We start from the raw sequence: 27,064 nt of genomic DNA, 5'->3' as shown, positions 1-27,064 counted from the left end.
GAATCCCTTCATAAAGTGCAGGGTCGCTGGGTAGAGGGAGTTAAAAACACCACTGCCTGCCAGGAAACACAGGCTCTCCACACAGGCCACAGAAGCAAACAGGGCACCTGGGAAAAAATTCAAGTCAGTTAAAATCACATTGCTGTAAAAAAAATGTTAAAAAACTTTATTGGTTATAGACAATTCTAAAAAATGTTTTAAGTCTCGGTGACTGACCTTGTTCTGATGGGTCCACCAACTTGGACAGCTTTGACCTCAGAACAGGCGTCGAAGCCATGAACAGGAAACACAGACCATAACCTGGCCATATTAGGTAAATATTACTTTAACATGTCAGTAAAACTGATCAATACCATGTAAACAAGGTTCATTTTTTGAATTAAACCAAAAGATTGCTAATGCGAGACAAGAACTTATATTGTTTTATAAAGGAAAAACACAGCAGTAACATCTGAGATATTAATTAATTAATTACACTGAGAGGTGAATTAATCTTCATATTTAATGAAATATATTTTTACAAAATATTTTGTAAAGTGTTGGTGTATTATTTTATTTTCAAAATTTACCAAGCGGGCAGGTTTTGGCCTGCGGGCTGTATGTTTGACACCCCTGCCGCAATGCCTCAAAGGACATTACAGTTTTGACATATGGATAATAATTGCCCCCCCAAAAGAAAACTATGAGGACTGCATATATAATCAGCACAATACTTAAACTAAGACAAAGTAAAGCATTATGATAACGAGCTAGCAGTGAAAATGGCTAAATGTTGGTCAAAGAGCTAAGCATTAGCCGAAAATGCTAGCCTAATATTAGTAAACAGTCTTCTTTTATTGCACAGTTGCGACCACGATGATTGTCTTTACACTCTCTCTCACCTGTGAACATGAGCGCTGTGGTGTTAGCCACGGCAAAAACCAGCAGCCCGGAGATATTGGAGGCCAGACCCACTACAGCCACCCAGGAATCCTCCATGCAACGCTGCATGACCTTCAGTCCGAGCAGGCTGCTCAGGTAGGCTAGGTGCAGAGCTGCCGATCCGTAGCCGATGAGGTCGGGCCCCCAGCAGAGCGGCGAGCTGAGCTCAAACAGCACATACAGCTCTCGGCTGCCGGAATGTACAGTCACAACCAGGAAGAAGCAGAGCAGGTAAAGCCACAGTTTGTATTTGTGATATCGTCCGACGGTCTCGCTGCTGCCTCCCGTGGAGAAGAGGTGCCACACGGCCTTGTGGTGGCGAGCGGTGAAGAGCTTGGCGCTGGGATCTGGAGTGACACACTCGCGGACAAACAGGTAAGCGTACAGAGCTGAGGCCAGATTGGTGACCAAGACCAACCAGAATGGATTGATGTACCTGAACAAGGAGAGAATCAGAGAATTAGGATTTTAGATTTAAATAAATTGTCCTGGCTTAATTCATCTAAACCAGTGTTTCTAGGGACATAGTTCATATTTTAAAAGTCAATAAACATTATATGTAAACTCCTGGGAAACATGATGGGAGATGACCCCAAAAAAAATCTCTTGCGAACCACCTGAGGGTTGCGACCCAGTCTTTGGGAAACAATGATCTACATAAAACTAAGAATTGATATTTTCCATGTGACAAATATTTCCCTGGTTAAAACTATGGTAAAAACAATATGATCCTGTCTTAGTTTACGGTTCCAAAACCGAGGTTTTGAAATGTTTCCATACCCTTGAGCCCTCCTCCACTGCCCTCCGATAATACTGGCCAGCATCCCCGACACACCCAGACAGGCCTCAAGAACCGCCACCCTGAAGGTACGGGACGTCCTATCGCTGGTATCAGCCACATAAGCGAAGCAGCCGGCCAGGACGGCGTTGAAATCTCCCGACAGGCCACTGAGCAGCCGGCCCAACAGAAAGTAGACCACAGGCAGCTTCAGGTACATCACCACCAGGTAAACCACCGCCTGCAGTGCCATGCCCAGGTTAGGGAGGATGAGGATGGGTCGGCGGCCCGCCAGGTCACTCCACGAGCCTAGAAGTGGCACCACCAGCAGGCCAACAGAAAAGCCCGCCAGGCTGATGTAAAGGCTCCAGTGGGCCGTCAGGGTCTCCACCTCCTGAGAAAAACAAAGGTCAGAGCTGCAGTACACGGGAATTGTTTAGTAAATGTCAATAATTTCAACATAATATACCGTTAAGTACTAAGTGTTCATAGTCCTGCCTCAGTCGTGTGATTCTATGTTGTTATTTTAACAGTGTGTTGACAGTATGTATGTTACCTTCTGCAGAGGGTCAGGGGTCACGGAGCTATTGCTGCACTCCGACCCCTTGGAGCCGTTGTAGCCCAGGTCCTCGCTGATGCGATCCCACAGATACTGCGTGGACAGAGGCGCCTGCAGAGCCACAGAGAACACGGAGAGGAACAGCACGGGCTCCACGGACACAGGCAGCCGGCAGGACAAAGGTGGTCCGGCGGAGCTGCTGCACGGAGCATCGGCGTCTGTGGAGTCCGACGTCCGAGCGTCTGCTGCGGCCGCGCCGCTGAGCTCGTCCTCGGGAAGGATCGCTGCGGTGTCAGATTCCTCCATGTTTAAAACTTTACCCGTCCCGAGGTCCACACACTCAGAGTGACCCACCCGGAACGCTAACCGGTTATTTGATCATTTATTTGACAATGGAGCCACGTGACCGACGGACAAACACGCTAACAACAGGTCGTTAGCGCCGCGGGTTTTGTGTTTACAGTTAAACTGAACCTGGAGTAAATCTGAGCAGCCGCCGAGCTAAAGAAAGGAAGTGGCACTGGAGCACGATACGGTAAGAAAACGGTGACACCTAGTGGACAAAGAGGCTAAATACATTACTGTTGTTGAATGTCTGCAACCAAGACTGAAAATTATACACACTCCCCAATTACATACAGTATACGTATGTAATTGTATATATGTATATATGTTTATATATCTATATATGTATATATGTGTGTGTGTATATGTATATATATATATATATATATATATATATATATATATATATATATATATATTGTCCCAACCTAATAGGACAGTGTACATTGTCCTATCAAGTCTCCTACAGTGTCTAATTACTTAATTCGGAAAGGAAAGGGAGGAAGGAAAGTGAACTACTTGTCATTGTGGCAGCTTTAAACACCCGGGGAGCAGTGTGTGTGTGTGTGTTGCTCTGCGTACCTCAGTGGCAACTTGGCAGCTGGTGGACTCAAACCTGAAACCTTCCGGACCCAAGTCCGCTTCCTTAACCACTAAGCCACCACTTCCCCAATTAACACAAGATAATAATAATAATAATAATAATAATAATAATAATAATAATAATAATAATAATAATAATAATGATAATGATGATGATGATCATGATCATGATGATGATGTTGATTAACGGGTTTAACATTAAAAATCAGGCTACTTTAAAAGACTGAGTTTAAAGAATCATGAATCAATCCTTATCTGTCTTTATCTGATGATACAGTGTCTGTGTGTGTGTGTGAGAGAGACACACAGACAGAGATACTTTATTTAGGCTTTTTAAACGTATTCTCTCCCTTCTTGTAAGTCGGGGACTTTTGCCTTCACGGAGTAATTAAGCAGCTCAGGTTGTTGTCACTGATAAATTACTTGTAAGTACTTCACCCACATACTCACAGAGCGGTACGACAATCTGGTTTGCCTGCATTTCTGCCACCTTGGGAGACGTTTAATTGGAACAGTGGCATTGTTATTAAAACGTCAACACCCACGTGAACTATGCGCCAGGTCTCTGACTTTGTTATCTGCAGTTCGACAGATGTCTCTGTCTCACCCTTGTCTTCCTCTCTGGGTGGACATGGACAACAACGCACGGCCCGAAAGGTTTCTGCTGTGTCTCGATTTGGAGGGAAAAACTTGTAGATTCACTGCCACTTTTTTGGCTAGTTTGACTTTAATCCATTTTTTGTTGTTGTTGCAGTAATGAAACTATATATAGTAAGTTTATTGTTTTATAAGGCTTCACTTATCATTCCACGAAACATTTACGCCCGACGAAGACGTAACAACCGCTGCTCTTTACCATCATGGCGAAAAACTTTTCTTAATGATTGTTCCTGGTGTCTCCGTTTATCTGTTCACTTCCAAACACACGGCGACACGCCCTCAACACGCAGGCCCCCTCACTCTGGAGTTAATCTTTAATCTTTTACTGCATATAAATGTCCACTGCACCAAACTGCCCTCTACATGAAGCAGTGTTGTCAATAATCATCTTTCTCTTTGACTCTCCGATACTATGGATGTCGCTCACATCTCTCGGATCATGGCTAGATTTCTCAGAGGGCTGTGGAGGCATAGGGACTACATCGTGATATTCCTGACGCCGCTCCTGCTTCTGCCTCTGCCACTGGTCATTCCCACTCCAGTAAGAGCAAAATGTCATTTTTATGTGATTTATGTTTTGACAAGTGGCAACATCAGTCCAGAATTTAGCAGCGATAAAATCCTTGAAATATCTAAAGTCGCCCTTGAACTTCACATGACAGAGGCTTGAAATGTTGCCGGTTAACGGTTAATTAAACATCTGCAGCAAATTATGATAAAAATAGCACTTAAAATGATACTTAAAGAAAGGGATAAAATTCTAAAAAATAAAATGTGCGCATAGACATAAATGATTAAATGCCAAAGAAAAATCTTTTACAGGAAAACTGGACAAGTTAGTCAAGAATGCAGTTGTTTTGTGTCCTTGATAAAGCTAGAAGATAGCCATAAAATACCAAAAAAAAAAAAAAGCCAAAAAATCCCAAAAAAAAAAAAGCCAAAAAATCCCAAAAAAAAAAAAAAGCCAAAAAATCCCAAAAAAAAAAAAGCCAAACTAAAGTTACATATACGTTTAGAACAACAAACTTAGCTAACCATACTAGGACAATAGCTTAAAAATCAATGCCGCAAAATAGCTAAGATCTAAGTAGCCTTTACACTACAAAAAATAATGTAACGTTCCTCAAGAAAAACAAAACAAAAAAAGACAAAATAACTTCAAACCTTTTATGAGTCAAAATATATGAATAAAAATAATGTCCTGTACATATTTGTTGGTAAATTTGTACTTTATTAACACGTCTTTATGAGAACATTGGACAACAGCCTGACTCTGTTTTCATTATCTTATCTTTTACCTTCGGCCAAGGATGTGATAATTCAAAACAATGTTCATGTACTTCCTGTAGGAACAGTTCCAATTAATGGGTAATGTGCCTATGCTAGTTCCGCAGCATTAGCCGCAGTTACGTTTGGTTGATGACACACGCACGCATGCGAAGATATCAAGGCACTAGACAAAAACGTGAAAAGCTGCAGCATTTTCTTTGACAGAACAGACCTGGTTCTCAGGTTGGGTTTTTCCATCATCCACTCAGCTGCACGTTGCCCTTTGTTCCCAGCCACAGAGGTGAAGCTCAGGTTCATCATAAAGCACAGAACCTCCAATTTGAACTCAGCTGTGGATCAAAATGGATATTTGACTAAATAAATGTAAGAAATTAATAAACCTATTTTCCTATTTTTAACCCATGGTAACACTAAAATAGAAAATGTACTCATTGTTTTTTTTGGGTAAAATAACTTCAGTTAACTGAAGTGGTTAACTAATTAATAACCACTTCATCACACATTTTCTTTACCGATTTAGACTTTTTCATCCATTTCTTCCTCCTCACACAGTATATATATACAGTGAAAATGCACTGGTTGAATAAACAAAACCCAGGGACCCATCAGCATGTGGACCACAGAGCTGGATCTTCAGTCTTAAAGATTAAAAGATAAAGCGCAGCCGCCAGCCACAGATTACACACTGGTCTTTACAACAGTGAGTTAAGATTACAGTGGTTCGGTGTTCTCACTGAAGGAGTAATAAAACAGGTATAATCACTGTACACTGTGCACTGGCACAGACGGTGGTCGCAGATGGGCTCATTATCTAAATGTGCTGATTACTTTTTACAGAAACTCTCATGTCGGCGAGACTCAAAGCGCTGGTGTCATTGAGTTGGGGGCTGCAGGGTTCAAAGTTATTTAAAATGTCATTTGAGCAAGAGTTAGATGGCGCTAATCATCAGTATGTTTTTTTTTTCTCGTCCACAGTTATTTTTGGTGATGTTTTAGTTTAATGCTCCAACATAAAAAGTAATACAAAAATATTGTTCTGTTCTGAAGTGCCATTTTATGACCAAAAACGTTGGCTTTTATGGTTTTAAAGTTGTAGCCGTAGCTGTAACGCACACACAAACAGAACACCTTCTGACGGTGACCCTTTGTACCATGCAATCTTTGATCCTGATAAAACCCCAAATGAAAACATGTCAAAGGGCTAATTCAGTCTCATTAACCAATGGCCAAGATCTAAGATTGATTTGTTTTGTTTGTTTTGTTTCTCATTAAGAACCTTCCTCATTAAGAACTAAATTTTAAAAAGGCTAATTTTCACTGAAAAGATCCATAGTTATCTAAACAATGCTATAATATATAGTTGTGTATCTGTATTTTTTGTGTGTAAATTGTCTGTTTTTTCTTCAACTGAAATAGGTAAACAACACTCTGGTTTTATCATGGTCCATATTCCCCAGCACTAACACAAAGGCAGTGTCAATTCCTAGCAATTTTCTTATGATTAAAAAGTCAGTTTGTTTGTTTTTAAAATTTAAAACTAGCTGCTATTGGACGTTCAAAGTCAGCCAATGACGTGCCATGGTTTTTGTTTTCTTTTTGTTCAACTATCCGTATTCGACACATAGTCTTTGCAGAAACTCAGTATTACATTTACCTGTTTTTACACTCTATATATGTAGAAGTGATCCCCTGACACATAGAGAGCGACACAGTAGCAGAAGAAAACATCTGTGAATTCTCTGCCGTTTCCGGTCATAAAGTGGTTTAAGTGATAGTTTTCGGCTAAACATTAAACTAAGTGGTGTTAGGTTAACTGAGGTCAGGAAGGGTCACCTATGTTCTCGTTCTCCTTTGGGCAAACAATGGTAAGGTGTGTCTTTCTAGTGTACACTTCAAGAGAAATGGAAAAAAAAAAAGTCAGAGCTTCTTGTTGAACACCCCGGCCTCTGTGTGTGTGTGTGTGTGTGTGTTCCTACAGCAAGCAAAATGTGGCTATGCGATCATCCTCATGGCCCTGTACTGGTGTACAGAGTGCATCCCTCTGGCCGTGACCGCTCTGCTGCCCGTCATCCTCTTTCCCATGATGGGCATCATGGAGGCCAGCGAGGTATCTCCACCTCTACAATGTTGGTCAAAGATAACAAATTGATGTTCTTTATTGACGTAACCGTCCGCTCTCTGCTGCCCCCAGGTCTGTGTCCAGTACCTGAAAGACTCCAACATGCTCTTCATCGGTGGACTGCTGGTGGCCATCGCTGTTGAACACTGGAACCTGCACAAGAGGATCGCCCTGAAAGTTCTGCTCATTGTTGGGGTGAAGCCCTCTCTGTAAGGAGCTTTATTCTGCTCATTTCTCAGTTCTCAACCTCTGGGTCGTGGCTCGGTACATGTCAACAAAGTTTCTATTTAATCTTTTCATTGAAAGATAATCTGGCAATTTTTCGATTTAATACATCTTAGTGACAGAAACTGATACTAATAGAAGAAAATGTACAAATCGAACAACTCTCAAACAACAGGGCGGCGCTGCCGGTTACATCGAACCAGTCCTTGGTACAAAAAAGAATGTTCTAATTGACTGTAACTGACTTTTTTACCAAAGTGGAAACAACAGTGGACAGTTTTGTTTATTAGTATGCACAGAAAATTAAAAGTCTGTTATATTAAATAGAAATGTACTTTCTGAAATACTTATACACTAATATTGTAAAAAAGTTGTTTTTTTTTAACTAGTGAAAAGTTAAGGCCAAATCTCTAGAGTCAGAACAGCAGAATTATACAGTTTTCAGAATTAGTTTTGATCACCAGTTGGGACAGAAGCCCTGTTTGGATTAGAACTAAACAATTATTTAGTAGATTTTTGCTCTTAATTTAATCCAAACTGTAATATAATTGTACGTGATCGGTAGTAGTACGCACTTTTAAACAACCTCGTTGTGTTTAAAAGTCTCAGCGGTTCTTTAAACATTGTAAAATATTCCGTTCACTGCATTAATTTAACAAAGAGTTTGTGCAGGAAATCAGGTTTTATGACGACCATAAAGGTTTGTTTTTAATCTGGGGTTGTTGGTAATAGAACAAGGAAACGGTTCAGTCTGGTAAACATGAATGAGGACGAGGGATCGATTGATTATTTAAAACTGGTAACAAGGAAACAGTCAAAGGTGTGGAGTCGCTGAGATCATAGGGAGAGCAGTTTAAATCTAGCAATATTTTACTCTTAACTGTGCTGTCGTGTAAAACAAAAGCGACTGTTGGCCGATCTTAACCTTTTGAAAATATCATCAAGATGTTTCCTCCGTCCTTCACCTGACCATCTGCTCATTGGCTCTGTGTCCGGTTCAGTCTAATGATCGGCTTCATGGGCACCACGGCCTTTTTGTCCATGTGGATCAGCAACACGGCGTCCACGGCCATGATGCTGCCCATTGCTAACGCGGTGCTGAAGCAGCTGAGTGACACGGAGGCCAATGCGGATGATGCGGTCGATGGTTTTTCTCCTACGATGGGCGGTCTTGAAAATCAGGCCTTCGAGATTGAAGAGTCCAAGCAAAGCAACGGGAAGGTGCCGAAGATCAAGGAGAACGGCATCAGTTTTGGTGAGTCTTTTATTTTTATTTTTTTACATTTACCGTATTTCAAACTTTACATTCAAACTGGTGAAGGCCGCTGAAGTCGTTTTTTTGTCTCCTTTTATCACAATGTCCACACTTTGTTTTACAGATGGCGAAAACACCATCAACATGAAGGAAATCAGAGAAAATAATGATAACAGTGTGGATCCCGGTAGGTGATATCAATGGGAAAGTACTAAGCATAGGCAAACTAAGGCCCGGGGGCCAGATGTGGCTCGTTCAGCTTCTTAATCTGGCCCGCCAAATTTTTCCAAATTATATAATTTATTTATATTATCATTATACTTCTGTCTTTTCCCTGCAATACCAGTGTTTCCCCAATAGATGGCGTAGAAAATGATAAAAGTATTTTAGCCTTTATGCATGACTTTTACATTTATCTTGGTTCACAATTTTGGCCCGCGACTCAAAAGGTTTTGCCTAATCTCACAGCAGGGTTTTCAAACTCAATCACTCAAGGGGGCAAAAATTAAAACTACGTTGGGGGCCAAACAGGATTAACAGTTATTCAAGTCTACTGCTGAGAATTAGCTCACCAGAAATTTTTTTTGTAAAGCATATTTTATACACCTAAATACAGAATTAGATCAGTGCCTTTAACCAATCCAGTAAACATTAGTATTGTCTCTATACAATAGAGTTTTATTTAAAATGACCACACGCATGGCAAGCTCAGGTGGGCCACAAAAATCGAAGCGGGCCAGATATGGGCCGCGGGCCTTGAGTTCGACCTAGGTTTGCATCTATTGATTTATTTACAGTTAATGTTAATCTTGTTAATTCATTTGTGAAAATGAATCTGATTAAAATTTCATTGCATTTTAACACATGGCACAGAATGGCGAGCGCTAATAATTCCCACGTCCACCCACTTACACTCATTTAATACATGTTATTTGCACACACTGAAGGAGGAAGGTTTTAGTTTCACGCAGCACCTCAACCTTAAAATACCATCTCAACGCCCAGTATGTGTTTGTGCAGGGCTTCAACTTCAAGCGGGACCAGACTTTCAAGTTGACTGACAGAACTGTCAAATGCATCGTTCAGGGCTGTTGACTGATGATTAATATTGTTGAGCACATTGACTTCACTGACGTTTTGACACGTCACACAAGCCACCGAAAAGTATTCATAGATATTTATATTCAGGAATGTTCCTTTATTTGCATGAATCCTGGTTCATTGTGATTACTTTACGACAAATCTGTGATTAATTAAATTCAAATCAAGAAATTGTCCCTCTCTGTTCGATGACTTTGACAGACTTTGAGAGACAATGTCAAAAGCTCTGACTCTCGTCTCTGTCCATCTCCACAGATCACCGCGTTGTCCCTGCCATGCAGGAATTCCACAGGAGTCCGGCGGCAGAGGACAGGAGGCTCAAGAGGGAGAAGAGGTATCTGAAGCTGTCCAAAGGCATGAGTCTGTGCGTGTGTTACGCTGCCAGCATCGGAGGCACGGCCACTCTCACAGGAACCACACCCAACGTCATCCTGGTGGGACAGATGGATGAGTACGGGCCGCACAGAAACACATATTACAATAGTGGAGCGTTTCTCCTCAACAATCGTAACGTGCTGACAATTCCACAGGCTCTTTCCGGAGAACGGTGATATCGTCAACTTTGCTACTTGGTTTGGCTTTGCTTTCCCCAATATGATTCTGATGTTGGTTCTGACTTGGTTTTGGCTGCAGTTTGTATTTTTAGGCTTCAAGTAAGTCCCCTGCCACTGTCATATCAACCATATCACAGTCAGTAGAAAAAAAAAAACCTCTCTCTCAACTTGTTCACCTCATTTATCGCTTTGCTGTCTTTTACCTTCGCCTTCAGCTTAAAAAAATCCTTCGGATGTGGATCGAAGAGTAACAACGACATGGAGGCATACCAGGTAATCAAAGACGAGTACAAAAAGCTGGGGAAGATGAGTTTTGCCGAAGGTTGCGTGCTGGTGAACTTCACGCTGCTGGTTCTTCTGTGGTTTACGAGGGAGCCCGGATTCATGCCTGGATGGGCCACCGTGCTCTTCAACAAAGAAAAGACGTGAGTTTGGCCTCAATAAACCTATTATAGAGCTTACTGGCTAGACCAGGGGTCACCATCGTGACCCCATGATACCTGAGATGGATGTGGGCTATGTTTTGAAAATAAAACTAGTCACGTGGCTGGACGATGGCTATGTTTTGAAAATAAAACTAGTCAACAAGAGGGTCAAAAATTGTACTGTTACTATGCTTTTTGAATCAGTTCCACTTGCAGTGATATTGAAATGGGTGCAATGAAGATGGTAAGAAGAGTGTCTACTGTTGTATGTCCCAGAATTAATTATTATTACATTGTTCGTGAAGTCTGTATCAAACCAGTAGCTCTTGGTATTGCTAAGTGCCCTTGAAGTAGCTCTCAGTTTCAAAAAGGTTGTAGACCCTTGGTCTAAATCAGGGGTCTCCAATAGGTAGATCGCAATCCACTAGTGGGTGGATCACTTCAGTCTATCATTGGAATAATAGTTCCCAAGCCAAAAAGTCAAAAAAGTGTGGGCGGTGAACCACCCCCCCCCCCATTGAACCTATTATACTGATCCACGTTGTTAGGCGTTTCTGTGGTTCTCTTTTATTTAGTTGTGAAACAAATAGTTTAAAACGTTGTCTCTCAACAGGTATGTTAGTGACGGCACGGTGGCCATCTTTATGTCAACACTCTTCTTCTGCATCCCTTCCGTTCTGCCCACATGTGGCAGACGACTATCATATGGTAGGTGTGAACGTGCCAAAATCCTAGAAACATTTACATTGTTGTGTTAAAATAAGAACAAAAGTCTTTCTTATTATTTCTTTTTTCTTTGTCTGAAAGAACTGAAGATACACAAAATACAAAAGGGCGGGTGGGAAGAGCTGGAGGAAACTTCTTTAAATGTTATTATTTAGCCATTTCTGCTACGTTTTTTGGGGTATTAGCATTACAAGCAAATTTCCCGTGCCTTTGCTCTAGGTAGTGCGTTTAGAGTGATTTTTTTTTTCACCACCTGCACATTTTTGTTGCTGACATTGACTTCAAGTATCTTTTAGTGCTCACTCTTTTAAAAAAATCTCTTTGCTAATATATACACTGTATCTCTGAAGATACAACTCACGGGACATGTTAGCCAAATGCCGTAAACACTTTCCATCGCAAGTATTACATTTCAAAGAGCAATAAAGCTCCCGGCATTAAAACCTGTGGAATTGTTTAACATTTTACGAGATCTTTTGTTTGAGGAACACAACATTTGCGATACGAGATAAGATAAGATAAGACTATCAATCGCACACCGGGGAAATTCAGAAAGAAATGCTCTCGGGAGTGAGTCAAAGTGGCAGGTTTTAAGTAAAGTTTGGACACGCAGACAGTTTCATAAGTGTCTCTGCTCCCGTGCCGACTCACTCTGTAACTTTTACTGCCTGTGACAACTCAACCTGCTGACGTAGTGCTTTCTAATAAACAGTATCCAAACTCCTTCCTGTGCTGTAGCCTGATATCCTGAAGGTCAAGCCTGTACAGCAGCACATGCCTCGCTGCTCCTCGGAAAACCCTGAATTTTAGTGGTTATTCTCTTTGTAACCTAAGTTGAGCGAATCCGACTCCTGCGCGGCAGTTACAGGGTTTCTGCTGCTCCATTAGGTGTGACAGCAGTGTGAGTGTTTTGTACACAGAGATGCAATGATTTACTGTAATACCGTGTGTGGTTCAGACTCGGAGGTGCTACGAGATTATAAACGCACAAATCCCGTAGAGTTGGGTTCTGTTTTATTGTGATGTCTTAAAACTTGACTGTCATTCTTATCTTCTCACCTTTAGCCGAAGTCTTACAAAGTTACGACATCTCAGTGGCCAATAAAGTTTGACACTTTACCGAAAGGTTGTATCATCGTTTACGACTTCACTTACCAGAGGTGCTGAGGGTAGAGTTCTGCCCACAAAATTCGGGGCAGCCCTTGGCGTGGTGTTTAAATCAGGCGTGGGCAAACTTTTTAACTCGCTGGCCACGATAGTGACATCGTGGTCGGGTCAGGAGTCCAGAGATGGAGCATTCGTTTGAAATAAGATAAATGACATGTAAAAGTCATGCGTAGAGGCTACAATGCTAAAATGCTTTTAGCCTTCTCTATGCCATCTATTGGGGAAATGCAGGCATTGCAGGGAGAAGGCAGAAGTATAATGCTAATATAAATTAATAACATAATTTGGACAAGTTTTGTGGGCCGGATTAAAAGGCCAAATGGTCCACATCCGGCCCCCGGGCCATAGTTTGCACATTCCTAGATAGCTAGATAGATAGCACTTTATTAACCTGGTTTTTGTTAACTCTTCTTCATTAACCTATTAATGAACCTATTAAATCTTTATTTGTTTGCTCTATCAGATGCTTCCACTAAACCACCTTCACCTCTGCTGACTTGGGAGGTTGTCCATGAAAAGTTCCCCTGGAACATTCTCCTACTTCTGGGTGGAGGTTTTGCGTTGGCCCATGGAAGTGAGGTAATACTTTTTTCTGTTCTTTTTCTTCTTCTTCTTCTTCTTCTTCTTTAATACAAATGTTCATGATCAGATGGGATTGTTCCGAATGTTCCATGTCAAGAGACACAGATAACCCAACAATAACACACAAGACCTTGTCAATAAACATTAGCTAGAATGTAAGCTAATTACCCCACCGCTGTTCCCACGCTATCAGTGGGAAGGGCTAAGCAACACAAAGGTGTTGGCATGTTGTGTTGCACTAAGTGTATATTTTCTAGTTCAGACTCTCTTATTTTTACGATCGCCTAGGACCACATTTTTCCTGTGTAGACAGGTGTAGAAGGTTAAAGCTACACGGTGTGCAGCTTATTTTAATATATTTTAATAAAAAATGTATACTAAACCACTCCTTAGATTGGACGCTAATTTCTTTTTCTTTTGTGATGAAGGTATCTGGACTCTCTGGGTGGATGGGGCAGATGCTAACACCACTGAAAAACATCCCTCCCTTTGCCATCTCCATCGTGCTGTGTCTGCTGGTGGCCATGTTCACGGAATGTTCCAGCAACACTGCCACCACCACACTCTTCCTGCCCATACTTGCCTCCATGGTAAGACCAGATTGCGTCACTAACTCAATCTCGCATTCTCATAAATTGTTTGAAACACAGTATATCAAGGCCACATTAGGTGTGGTGTACCACAGGGTTCAATTGTAGGTATAATTTGGTTCTTTAATGGCAAATCTCATCCCGTCTAATTTAATTGCCACAGTGTCTGGCCTGCTTTCAGTCTAGATCAGTCTTCTGTAGTATGTTATTTAACTAACGATTTTATTTTTTAGGCTGCTGCCATTGAGATCCATCCGCTTTACGTCATGTTCCCCTGCACCATCGCCGCCTCTCTGGCCTTCATGCTGCCCGTGGCCACTCCACCAAACGCCATTGCCTTTTCCTATGGCAACCTGAAAGTTATGGACATGGTAAGACCATGGAAACACACATAAGGCACTATGAGGTGAAGAGTGTATACGCCAACAACTCTGACATGTTATTGTTTCTCGTTGTTGTTTCAGGCCAGGACTGGATTCATCTTGAACTTTGTCGGAGTCTTAACCATCAATCTCGGCATCAACACGTGGGGGGTTGCAATGTTCGACCTGAACAATTTTCCCGCCTGGGCTAACAGTACAAAAAAACCTTGAATGTGAAGTAAATGATGAAAAAAAAGGGGCAAAATGAACAATATCTGCTTAGTCATCAGGGTTCCACCTGGGTCAGCGGATGTCTTCTTCTTTTATATAAAATGCTCAGCTGTATATTCCTGTCAGTGTAGCCTGATGTGCACTCACGGCCTGTCCTTAAAGCCTGATACAGGTTCACTAATGCGGCTTTCTGCCTTAAATTCTTAGCCTCACACTGTGACCCAAAAAACCAGCAGCGAACAATGGAGCAGCTTTATTGGTAATGTTGTGATGATATAAGATTATTGTTGTTATTTTTATGTTGAATCAGTTAACCACACAGATCCTGAAGTTTACCCAAGTTCTTTCAGCCCAAAATATCAATCGACAACTGTAAAGAAAAATTTTAACGATTTAGTTTGATGTGGTGAATTCACTGCATCGGTGATAAAGTGTTACACTAACACGCATGTGATAAAAAAAAAGAGTTTATCTAACATAAATAAAGTTTTTCAAAAGCAAGTAAAATATGTTACTTTTACTTCTATTGTTGCCTAATTTATATTAATTTTAAAAAAATAATTTATCAACTTCACTTGTTGTTGTCTTAAGTGAGTTTTATTGTGAAATCAAAGTGTATTTTCACAAGAACGCTTTGATTTAACAGGGACTATTTTTCCAAGCATGATTGTGGGGTTACTTTATTTAAATATTTGAACATGAATGTTCTTGAAATGATCTAGTTGTGTAAAGGCCTGTTGAAAAAAAAAGCATATTAATCGATTACTGAATCTTGGTTATTATAGAGAGTGGGGAAAAGTAAAAACTGTTATTTGGTAAAACATTATTCAATCAAAAACAAAACAAAAACAAATTAGAGAAACAATTTACTGGGTGTCCATTATTACAGGCAAGACATTTTTCTTGTCAGCTCAAGTCAAGATGGGGAAAAAGAAAAGTAGCAAAAATGTTTTTTATTAATTTTTTAAAATAAATATTTGTCCTTAACAATACCGCACTAAACAGCTGGTACTTGAATGCACCTCGTGTGACAGCCGCAACTTTGGTTATAAAGAAATCATAATCTGTGTACACCTGGCGATTTGTATCTGTTCAAGTTGCACTGCTTCACAAGCTAACGTGTTGCTAGCTGGCGCAAAACCGACAGGAAATAGGCCGAAGGAAGAGACCAAAGGTTTAGTATCAAGTTTAAATATTTATACAATGACAGTGAAATGTGACTAATTTTACAAACAACTGTCATTTTTATTGAATAGTAAATAAAAGTCTGTGGGTTTTGCAAACCGCTCCCAGACCAGAAGCTAATGCTATTTGGAGGGCATTAGCACGGAATGGTTTGGGAACCTTAAAGAGGCAGCACGGAATGGTTTGGGAACCTTAAAGTAGCAGCGTTTTTCATTTTGATTAAATATCCGCAGTGATTTGAAAATTAATTAATGTTGAGGGAATGGTGTATATTCTAATTTAGTAAGTAAATATTAATCTCTGGCAGTTAACCAATATTTAACACTTCTCATTAGCTGTTTTGCGGCTCTGAGCCATGTGAATTGTTGTCGCCATTTGGGAAAATGCATAAAGAAATTGGTTTGATTTGTTTTGATTTATTTATCTCTTAACACATCACTGTTTCCTGTCTTGGTCTTTGAGGTTTTACGATTGTTGACAAAGACAGAAAGACAGCAGCAAATACTGTGGATACAGACTGTCTCACTGTGAGCCAAGGACTGAGACAGTCACTCATAAATCTTCACTCTCACTGCCTCAGGGAAGAATGTTTTCTTTTTCTTTTTTCTTTTTGCAGTGTATACAAAGTATCACTCATAAATCTCACTTTCTCATTACAGAAGAAAATGGGCTCAGATCTCTTCTCTCCTGAACCTTTCTGTGAAAGAAAAGTGTAATGGAAACATTTCCAATGGCCAGATCAACATGGCGACTGACTCACAGGTTTAACAGACACGGCACACAAGACCACAAAACAACTACGTTCTGGTTTCACTTTTCAGCCCGGATTGTGCTCAGGGTTACTCATTCTGAATTATCCCATCATTTGAGATCTGTGTAAAAATAAGGAAATTATGCAACCTGTTCAAAGGGTCACAACAAGACAAAGCTCCTTTGTTCGGGGTTTTTCTCTCAAATCAAAACAAGAGTAACATGGTGTTTTATTACATGGGAGTTAAAGGAAAATTATTAAACAAAATGACTTAAATAAAGTCTTGTGAGAATAGCCGCAGGGCACTGCCTCAGTGTAATCAAATTTCAGAGGCATTCGCAGAGTTACCTTGAACACACACAACAAATTTTTTATTTAAATTAACCTCATATTCAAACCTATAGTAAATTTAGAGTGAAGAATTCACCTTATCATATTTTTCCTGACTGCAGGAGGAGACAGTGGTACCTGAAGAAAAACCAATGTGAAAGATCTGCCAACTGATGACTACTAACTATGTTACTCCCAGTAAATAGATAGATAGATGGATGGATGGATAGATGGATGGACGGATGGATGGATCCATCCTCAACAACCTTATTTTTTCTGTTGAATTGGTTTTGTATTTCAAAGTTGTGATCACCAAAGCATTTTTGTGAAAAAGCGAATGGCAAAATCTGCTTTTTTGTTAATTCTTCAATATGTTGTGAAAAAATATACATGTGGCATCTTGGGGTGAGCGAACATTGACATTATGGGTCTTGGATGTCCAACCGTCCCCAGGTCCGTCAGGACTCTGACAAATGCTTATTAATAGCGACCACTCTGGCTCCATTCTCTTTCTCTGCTGCCCTCAAACCAGGAGGAGGGTCAATAATAACATCTTTAAGCCTGTAAAAAAAAAACAACCAACAACTTGATATTGCAACCTCTCCTCCCTGAGCACTGGAGCAATTATTTCCCAGGAGACAATGGGACTTTCACCTAAGTGCCCCTCTGACATCTCTTCCCGTATTACACCCTCCTGTGGAACTCCTGTCTTTGGCAGAAAGAGCCTTCGGCGCTGGCCTCGCTCTGCCGAGGCCTCGCACTGTAACACAAGAGTTTATTCAATCTGTAATTAATCCTCCGTCTCTCTGTCATTCTGCCTCGCCCTCTCACTGAGGACAGGGTTTGTTCAAGGTATAGCCATGAGCTGAGGCTGCCGAAGTTTTTCTGGTTCATCGGGAGGATAGGATAGGAATCTACCTGTATTGACATACCTCTCAACTCCATCTCCCTCTCACTTTCTCTCTAAATCTCTCTCTCTCTCTCTCTCCTCATACTTTCACTAGTGAACTTCCAGAGGTTTAAAGAGTATAAATCTGATCTTTTCCTCCAGAGAGATATCATCCTAAAGAATCTGAAAACCACGACGGTTCGCGAAACCGGCCGTGACACCAACCCTGGCTCTCCAGCTTCAGGTGGCCTCGCGGTCCCGTTGGCCTTTGTGCGCACGGCGGTTTGGAGGTGTGCAGCTAAGTGGAACAATATCACATTTAAGACATCCTTTCGCCATGGGCGAGCTCAGAAACCAAGGCACGGTGCCCACTCGCTCTGTGCCACCGGCTGTAATCAGAAGTGTATCTTATGTCCCACTCAGACAAGTAACCATTCAGTCAGGCAAAGAAAGAGTGATGGAAGGAGGAAAGGAGCGCTGCCAGCTGCCACTGACTGCACCGGCAGATCTTTTGCAACCTGTAGGAACAGGTTTTTCTTTCTGTATATCTTATTGCTGGGCTAGCCTGGACGAGTGCCATGTACACATGCACACACACACACACTCACACACACTCACATACACCCACACACACAATGAATTAGGATGATATTCTGAGCTGCCAAAATGTGAAACCAGCCCATCAACCCCGTTCAGTACATATTTAGACAGTCAATCTAATCGTTGTTTCTCACTGTGACAGTGAAGGAGTAGTGAGCCGCACACGTCCCCGACTGGAACTGGTGCTGGATGTGCACAGAAGGTCCAGCTCCGGGAAAAGAAAAAAAATCTGACTGTAGCTACGAAACCTGCAGAGTGAGGAGTTCAGGTGAGTCCGCTCAACTCAAAGCTGCTAAAAACACCTGAGTATTTGTTTGATCACATGTTTATATGTCAACACGTAGTACAAATATCCTGCAGTACAGCTGTTGGCAGCGCTGCACCCGTTGACTGCCGGTTAACCTCAGTGAATGTGTGTGGGGCAGCCCGCTCGTGTCGGCGTCTGTGTGTAATCCTGATAATCACGCTTCCAGTGAAAACCTGCACTTGTTCTGGGTCTTTCCTAATCACAGACATGAAAGAAAAGCAGCCTCATTAAAAGCTGTGGTCTGATCCTGAGCTGACAGATGACACTGACTAGATCTGAGCGCTGCCTCACAAGTCAAATAAGTTAACACAGGAGTTAGCTTTAGGAGTAGAGCTTTTTGTTTTGCAGTACTTTTTGAAGTGAAAGCAGGCAGACGTATCGTTGGCTGCTCTCCTGTGACATTTTTTAAATATATTAGGAACTAGCATTGATATCTTAACCTGTTCAACTCTTCTCCTTTACCTAACCCCCCCCCGACCTTCACTGTCAAGAGTTCATAGATTACTAAATTCTTATCTCACTTTACAAACTCTCTCCGTAACCTTTACTCCTCCATTCCTCCAACTGTCCTCTTCACTACGCCACCTCCACGCATACTTGGAATTGGGCTCTTATCCGTATAGCTTCTAACTTCTGGAACTTTCTCACAAACGTCTCAATGAGCCTCACCCTAACCCTCACGTCCAAACGTCTCTTATTAACACACCACATGTCTATATTTTGAAATTTCCTGCGTGCAATATTTAATATAAACTAATCATTCGATCCTAAACGTATAATTACATATAATTGAAATGATCGGCTCCTTGACCACTGGAATGCACATAATTGCTGATAGAACATTACCTTATGTACAAAAAATGTGTCCTGTGCAGGCTTACTCTACCGTCCCTCATTCATTACCACGACCCTTATTTTTGTCCGTACGCCTTTTTCCTCAGTCGTGCTTATATCACCGTGCTGCTCCTTGCCCTCTCAGTAGCCCTGCGACGATAAGTGATGTTTCAATAGATATTGGTTATAGTTCACAGAATCCTGAGATTCCAAACGCGTTATGTAACGCCGCACAACACTAGACGTTCTTCGGTAACCTTAAACGGCGCTGTCCCGTGCCATAGGCTAGGTTGGCAGCTGCTGCAAAGAATCTTATTCAGTGGCTTTGTGTTTGAATCCTCAGTGCTATAGGCTTATACTTCAGACAAGATTGAAGAAGAAACAGAAGAAGAAAAAAACAACAACAAATTGTATATCTTAGGGCTAAATAAACAACGGCCTTTTTTTTTTGCCTTTGTTTATCGGTGTGTAAAGGCATTTGTGATTTTCATTTTTTACCAAACGATCTACTTACAAAGTGTATGTGACAGAAAAGGATACATGATAAAAGCTAGTCTGAAAAATGTCATACCTTTACTATTTATCAGGTTTCATAAGTAGTTCAATAAGGTGATAATCAATGTACGGTGATAAAACTTAACGCTTCCTGTTTAATGTAAACTTTACGGTAATTTCTCCGTACTTAAAGGAATTAAATCTACAAGATTATTTTTGAGGCTTTTCCACAAACCACATTAAGAACACAAGTCGAACAAGTGAAACAAAATGTGACATAACACTGTTGTGATAACATTACAGTGAACAGAGTGTTCATTCAGAACTGATTAAAACTAATGGAAAAAAGTCGTCAGAAACGCTGCCAAGAGGCCTATGGCAGTGATAAAGAAACAGCCGGAATGTCTGGCAACTAAATACAGTTGGTTTTAACGGTTTAAACTTCATCTATAATGGTGTTTTGGTGGAAAATAGAAAAAAAAACCCATGAAATTTCAAGTCTTAAGGTGAAGTAGTTATTCAGTGAATACAATTTTACCAGGCTTGTTCAGATACCACATCCAGTACATGCTGATGTGGAGTACTTAGGTTTCAATAGATATGCAATGAATTGAAGGCAGTGTTACATACTGTAGGTGGCACCGTTCTGTGGGTAATAGATTGACATGCAGTGTGTAGGTGTGAGCTCAACCCAAACCACAGTGAGGACACCAAGCAGAAAAAAGTTTAGAGTCCGTTTTATTTTCTACTTACTTCCAGAAGAGTATTTTAATACAAAGTACGTCTTCAAGTTGTCGCTGACTTCACGTTAGAAAATATCAATAATACTAGGTATAAATAAATACATTTATATAATATTTAAATCAAAATATGTCTTTGTTCACAGTGAAGACTGTCAGCTGAACAGAAAGTGAGCAGAGCTTTTACACCAATGTTGCATTTTAGTTAAAAACACAGTTTGTGTCACTTCAACTGCGTAGCACTTTTTACATGTTTCAATAAACATAAAAACACACGATGTCATTGACAAAGGTCCCGACAAAAAAACCCAGCTTTGTGAGGTGTAATCACCTCATCTCTCCACTGTGGCGCTAGACTGAGAAGAGACATTAGTGTTATTCAGCGCCGACATTGGTACTTGTATAAAGTACCCACGAGGCCAAGGAGGCACTGAACTACAGTAGGGAAACACATTTTTGTGATTTTTTTAGTTAGTACAGCGGGGCTTCGAGATACAAGCTCCCCAAAATACGAGTTTTCCAAGTTACGAGTAAGCAACTTTTGGTAAGATTTTTCTCAAGATATGAGGAAACATCGAGTTACGAGTGCTCAACCGAGCTCCATTTTTCCTGTTGAGCTCAATGTCCCTCTCTATTTTGTTTGTTTATATCTATGTTTTTTAAAATATCTATGTTTTTAAAAAACAAACCTACTTTATCCAGTTGCTTTCCGTGTCTATCTCTTTGGATAAAATGACCTAGATGACTGAAAATCTACACAGACATCTATGATTTTGATGTTTAAATTTGGGGGAATTTTAATTTAAATAATTCATAGTATATTTCTGGGGGGCTGGTTTTTAATTATCTTTAATGACGAAAATGCAATCAAGATACGAGTCGATCAACATGCAAGTGCTGTTGTGGAACGGATTAAGCTCGTATCTGGAAGCCCCACTGTATTGGGACTGGACATTTTCATTCATGACTATCCTATGTTTTACCTTCTTAGTTAATACTACCACAGCAGGACTACCTGTACCTCAGTTGTGTCTTCTAGTAAAAAAAAAAAACATACTTGCGTGCTTGGAGAAAAGCTTGCATTAACAGTTTCCACTTTTGCTCCTGTGAGTGCCTGCTGTCAGGATGTCATGTTACGCAGATGAGAGCGTTTGTTGCCAGAGTGTTGAAAGGCACTCTCTCGACTTTCACCTGGCCACTTAAACCTTCTTTGATCTTCTATCTCTTTCTCTCTCTCTATCTCACCCCCACCGAGCTTCTCCTGCCTCAGCATTATCAGGCTCTCAGTGACCCAGCGAAGGCCACAGTTGGTTGGCAGTTGTAATGAGCGTGCTTGATGTCAGGGCTGAGGTTACCTTCACTGGAACCTGCGCCACGTGTCTTCTCTCACCTCCGCTGGGATCAGATAACGCTTCCTAACCTTTCTGCCTCTTGATATACCTGCACCAGTGACCGTGTACTGCCTATGTCAAGGCTTGGAGTCGCCTCTGTAAATTAATTCCTGTTCCCGTGCTTGGATTCACACTGTCAGAGGTGAAGACGGAGAAGTTCGGAGTCAGACTCCAGATATTATCTCAATGGATTCTGTTGCTTCCTGTTCTGGTGGAACGGCCTCATTTATCACAACAAAAAAGAAGAACAAGCTGCTGTTGGACAATTTTCTTCTCCTATCTGAGTCAGGCTGAGCTGAACAGAATCTGCATTAGTTATCAGTTTTATCAGGTGACATAGTTGTTATGGATTCCCCAATCCTGGTTAGTTGGATCCGATTGCTGGACACAATTTTGAATCCCGCTCCTGCGACAAGCAACATAGACAGGTTCTAGGTAACCGATAGAGTACGACACTCTGGCGCTGATCCTCCGGCAGGACGGGCCTTAAATGCTCCCTCCGCCCTGATTGGAAGTGCCGGCATGAGCGTGCCTTCACCACCGAGGCAAATCACCAACTGCTGTGAACAGTGGGCATACGCCCACACCAGGAAGCCAACCATCACAGTAGTACTTTAATTAAATGGATTGGCATGGATGTCTGTCTAAAAATAATTACAATTACAAATATTATATGATTATATTTTAATGACAAGAACAATAAAATAATAAAATAATAATAATAATTATTATGATTATTGTTGTTATTATTATTTTTAAAAAAACATTCCAGTCAAAATGTAAAAAATTAAAAAAGTATAAATACCAGTATTTTACCAGCACCTCATGACAACTTTTTTAGTCATTAAAAAATTGACCTTTTTTCTGTAAAATATTCTGTAGCACGTCACTCCTGATATCTGAAGAAGTTCCTGAAAAACACCATACCATTCCAAGTAAACCAAGCAAAAAAATGACAAATTGAAAATTTTTTTTCTCACAAAGACTGCTTTTTCTTTTCATCCAATCACAGGAGCCCATCCCGTCGAAGAATGTCAGACTCGTCTTTATGCAGCTCCTCGCACACATGTACCCTTCAGGCCAACCTCAGCACCTGTGAGCCCTGTGGGCCCTCCTTCCAGCAGATGGCAGAATCACCGGTATTTCAGCTGCCTCAGGCGTTTTCTGTGATTTTAACTCTCTTAAAAACACACGTGTGCAAACTGTGCCTAAGACTGTCATTCACAGACTATAGGTTAAAACATGGATTTGATGAAATGATTATTGTACCTAGATGTCCTTAGACTCCTGTAGTCACGTCTGTCTCCTTCTCTAAGCAGGACACCTTCAGTCCAAGGGCCGCAGCTTTGAACAGGAGAGCGAGCTCCTCTGAGACGATCAATCCAGGGTCAGGTTCAGCACCTGGTCGAGGCCTGGTCGACCCAGATTGTTTCACCCCTTACCGCCGACAGTTCAGAGATGGAGCTGAATGTTGTCTTCAACAGTGCCCTCCTTCCTTCGGCTCTCTACAGGACGCGTACAGTCCAGATGCTAGTTCACTGAGGTGCAGCAGTGACGCTCCGCCGCCAACATCAACCATCTGCTGGGACCAGTACACCGGCAGCGTTCAGGTTTAGTAGTTGAATTGAAACATTAGCCTGTGCCCATGTCTGACTGCGTCCTTATTGAGTCTCTTCCTGACCTGCAGAGTTCATGCCTAGAAACACCAACCGTGGCTGTGGAGCCAAACAGCTTCCTGTCTCAGAGTTACCCATCATACAACTCTCCAAGCTCTCTGCAACAGGTGAGTTAATATATATATATATATTTATATGTTAATAATAATACGTGATCATTAATAATATGATCATTAATGAAATGAATGAAATAGTAATAATAGCAGTGGTAGTACAAATAAAACATTTTTGATATTGCTATAACAATAATACAGTATTTGCATATCAACAGTGCTTTATATACTACTACTACCACTACTACCACTACTACTACTACTACTGCTACTACTACTACTAATAATAATAATAGTGATGATGATGATGATGATAATGATGATTGATATTACTATTATTTATTGTAACCAATGACAAATGCAATTGTAATTATAATAAAACATTTGTCTTGTCATGGTTTTATAATAATACCACATTTATAAAAACAAAAATGTTTCATTCCAGTTTTCTCGCGAGAAATATTTCTTTTTTAAACTCCAGCTCTGTCACCACCTCAGCTTTCTCTGGGAGAAGTCAAAACTGAAACTTGTCTCTCTCTAAAGCTTTATGATGCAATACCAAAGCCAGCTGTGGTTTTATAAAGCTGGCTAACTTCAGTCTTTATCTGCATTATAACTAACCCTAACATAGACTTTGACACAGAACAAGTCGATAAATAACGTGATCAGAGATAACGAGTGGTGTGAAGAACGTAACTGTGTTTGATTAGCTCTCAGGTTTATCTGTGTTTGGGTTTTTCTCTTCAGGTCTCTTCCAGGCCGTACTCTAATAACGACCAGGCCAGAAGTACAAAGTACTCTCTGCAGACCATCTCCACGCAGTCACATCCAGAGACCAACACTGAGCGCTCTCTACAGGACGCGTACAGTCCAGATGCTAGTTCACTGAGGTGCAGCAGTGACGCTCCGCCGCCAACATCAACCATCTGCTGGGACCAGTACACCGGCAGCGTTCAGGTTTAGTAGTTGAATTGAAACATTAGCCTGTGCCCATGTCTGACTGCGTCCTTATTGAGTCTCTTCCTGACCTGCAGAGTTCATGCCTAGAAACACCAACCGTGGCTGTGGAGCCAAACAGCTTCCTGTCTCAGAGTTACCCATCATACAACTCTCCAAGCTCTCTGCAACAGGTGAGTTAATATATATATATATATTTATATGTTAATAATAATACGTGATCATTAATAATATGATCATTAATGAAATGAATGAAATAGTAATAATAGCAGTGGTAGTACAAATAAAACATTTTTGATATTGCTATAACAATAATACAGTATTTGCATATCAACAGTGCTTTATATACTACTACTCCTACCACTACTACCACTACTACTACTACTACTGCTACTACTCATACTACTACTACTACTACTACTACTACTACTACTACTGCTACTACTACTACTAATAATAATAATAGTGATGATGATGATGATGATAATGATGATTGATATTACTATTATTTATTGTAACCAATGACAAATGCAATTGTAATTATAATAAAACATTTGTCTTGTCATGGTTTTATAATAATACCACATTTATAAAAACAAAAATGTTTCATTCCAGTTTTCTCGCGAGAAATATTTCTTTTTTAAACTCCAGCTCTGTCACCACCTCAGCTTTCTCTGGGAGAAGTCAAAACTGAAACTTGTCTCTCTCTAAAGCTTTATGATGCAATACCAAAGCCAGCTGTGGTTTTATAAAGCTGGCTAACTTCAGTCTTTATCTGCATTATAACTAACCCTAACATAGACTTTGACACAGAACAAGTCGATAAATAACGTGATCAGAGATAACGAGTGGTGTGAAGAACGTAACTGTGTTTGATTAGCTCTCAGGTTTATCTGTGTTTGGGTTTTTCTCTTCAGGTCTCTTCCAGGCCGTACTCTAATAACGACCAGGCCAGAAGTACAAAGTACTCTCTGCAGACCATCTCCACGCAGTCACATCCAGAGACCAACACTGAGCCCAGCTTTCCTAAACCCATTTACTCCTACAGGTGAACACCAGTCTCTGTCTAAAATCTCCCTCTGTCTATATATATATATATATTAGAGCTTCAGATGTTCCAGTTGTTTATAAATCCAGTTCTATAAACTGACCACCTTGTGTAACCACTTGTGTGTCTTTGCCGCAGTATCTTGATCTTCATGGCTTTGCAAAGCAGCAAAACTGGAAGTTTGCCTGTGAGTGAGATCTACAGCTTCATGACTGAACACTTCCCTTACTTCAAGGTACCACAATATAAACCCAATCATTTAACCCCTTGAATCAAGTTAAATTGAACCGTTAGTGTTTAAAAAGGTATACATACCTAATCGGTTACCAAAGTAGGGGGCGCTTCCCTCAGTGGTGGGCACAGAATACAAAAATGAAGCGTGAAAGTCTCACAGTTGCAGCTAATGAAGAAATTCAAATTCAAAATGGTATTGATTTATTTAATTTATAAGAATTTGAAATCATAGAAAGATTCGATTAGACGGACATAACCGAATCGACGGAGATCTTAGAAATGGATATTTCAAACCAAAGATCATTTGAAAAGCTGGAGATGTTATCATTTTACCTTCTTAAGAGGAGGGAGTGAAATGTGTCAGGACTTTGATTAAATATTGATAAGACGTTCACACAGCTGCAGGGTCAGTCCTGGGTTTGAACCCTGGGTTGTCACAAAAGTTGTAGACGTTGCGTAGAATTAATCATAACTACAAATCAAATGGGTTCAGACTCACTTCTGGAAGGAGCTCAAAGACTTAGCCACCATTTATATTCAAGCAGGCACAATATAGATGGCTGCACTCCAAACAGCTGCCTATAAGACTGAACAGGCTGCAGGGCCATAAAAATATATGAAACATGATGAAGTGATATTTGCAGGAAAGTCGGTTTATTTTGCAAATACATTAAAAGAACCGAACATTGTCAAGTGTTTTTTTTTTAGTTCAGTTCAGTTCAGCTGACGCTTGCTATGGCACGCAAATGTAAATAGTTTGAGATTGTGAAAAAGTTTTAACACATTTTACCATGGCCTGCAGGAGGGGATTGGTGTCCTGGAATCTTTGGGGCAGAATTAGCTGAGCTGACTTTCACCTGAGCTTTACACTTCAAACTTTACACACACAGTTAGAGCTGCAGTCAGATTTTCAACGTATGAGAGTATTCTTTGAATTTTTCTTGGTAAACATAGAGGACTTAGCTGTAGAGGGAGCTAAAAACACAGATTTGATGCCCTGGTTATCAAACTATTTATAGTTTGTACTGCAACTAATTGATTTGTTTTTGCAGGTTGCACCAATAAAATATTCAAATACAGG

General features: G+C 40.7%; 3 protein-coding genes across 5 annotated transcripts in view; 2 read left to right on the top strand and 1 right to left on the bottom strand.

Annotated features, from left to right (window-relative positions):
- The window catches only part of slc46a1 (solute carrier family 46 member 1), a 2,955-nt gene extending 361 nt beyond the window's left edge, over nt 1–2,594 (bottom strand). Inside the window, exons 1-5 of the mRNA XM_008309151.3 lie at nt 2,256–2,594; nt 1,702–2,093; nt 882–1,357; nt 217–300; nt 4–107 (exon numbers count right to left, since the gene is read on the bottom strand). Of these exons, the coding sequence (XP_008307373.2) occupies nt 4–107; nt 217–300; nt 882–1,357; nt 1,702–2,093; nt 2,256–2,564 (1,365 nt within the window). The 5' untranslated portion in view covers nt 2,565–2,594. The remainder of the gene's footprint in view (nt 1–3; nt 108–216; nt 301–881; nt 1,358–1,701; nt 2,094–2,255) is intronic.
- A 60-nt stretch (nt 2,595–2,654) lies between these two features.
- On the top strand, nt 2,655–14,994 carry slc13a2 (solute carrier family 13 member 2). 3 transcript variants are annotated; one of them, XM_017032261.2, is made up of 14 exons: nt 2,655–2,793; nt 4,314–4,407; nt 7,135–7,263; nt 7,348–7,484; nt 8,502–8,755; nt 8,880–8,942; nt 10,112–10,307; nt 10,387–10,509; nt 10,626–10,835; nt 11,449–11,543; nt 13,192–13,307; nt 13,739–13,900; nt 14,134–14,271; nt 14,365–14,994. In XM_017032261.2, the coding sequence occupies exons 3-14, from the start codon at nt 7,165–7,167 to the stop codon at nt 14,491–14,493; spliced, it is 1,722 nt and encodes a 573-aa protein (XP_016887750.1). In that variant the 5' UTR covers nt 2,655–2,793; nt 4,314–4,407; nt 7,135–7,164; the 3' UTR covers nt 14,494–14,994. The 3 variants fall into 3 exon arrangements, with proteins under 3 accessions (XP_016887750.1, XP_008307355.1, XP_008307354.1); XM_008309133.3 differs by lacking the exon at nt 4,314–4,407 and having other exon boundaries at nt 2,665–2,793; XM_008309132.2 differs by lacking the exon at nt 2,655–2,793 and having other exon boundaries at nt 3,882–4,407.
- Nucleotides 14,995–15,850: 856 nt separating this feature from the next.
- The window catches only part of foxn1 (forkhead box N1), a 16,148-nt gene continuing 4,934 nt past the window's right edge, over nt 15,851–27,064 (top strand). The window contains exons 1-8 of the mRNA XM_025055227.1: nt 15,851–18,516; nt 23,028–23,154; nt 23,335–23,625; nt 23,703–23,798; nt 24,492–24,701; nt 24,779–24,874; nt 25,619–25,749; nt 25,888–25,984. Coding sequence (XP_024910995.1) covers nt 23,047–23,154; nt 23,335–23,625; nt 23,703–23,798; nt 24,492–24,701; nt 24,779–24,874; nt 25,619–25,749; nt 25,888–25,984 — 1,029 coding nt within the window. The 5' untranslated portion in view covers nt 15,851–18,516; nt 23,028–23,046. The remainder of the gene's footprint in view (nt 18,517–23,027; nt 23,155–23,334; nt 23,626–23,702; nt 23,799–24,491; nt 24,702–24,778; nt 24,875–25,618; nt 25,750–25,887; nt 25,985–27,064) is intronic.

The sequence above is a fragment of the Cynoglossus semilaevis genome, chromosome 4, assembly GCF_000523025.1.
Source record: "Cynoglossus semilaevis isolate Cse_v1.0 chromosome 4, Cse_v1.0, whole genome shotgun sequence".
Lineage (NCBI taxonomy): Eukaryota > Metazoa > Chordata > Actinopteri > Pleuronectiformes > Cynoglossidae > Cynoglossus > Cynoglossus semilaevis.
Note: the sequence above shows the minus strand (reverse complement) of the source record. Positions and strands in the feature narration are given on the sequence as shown.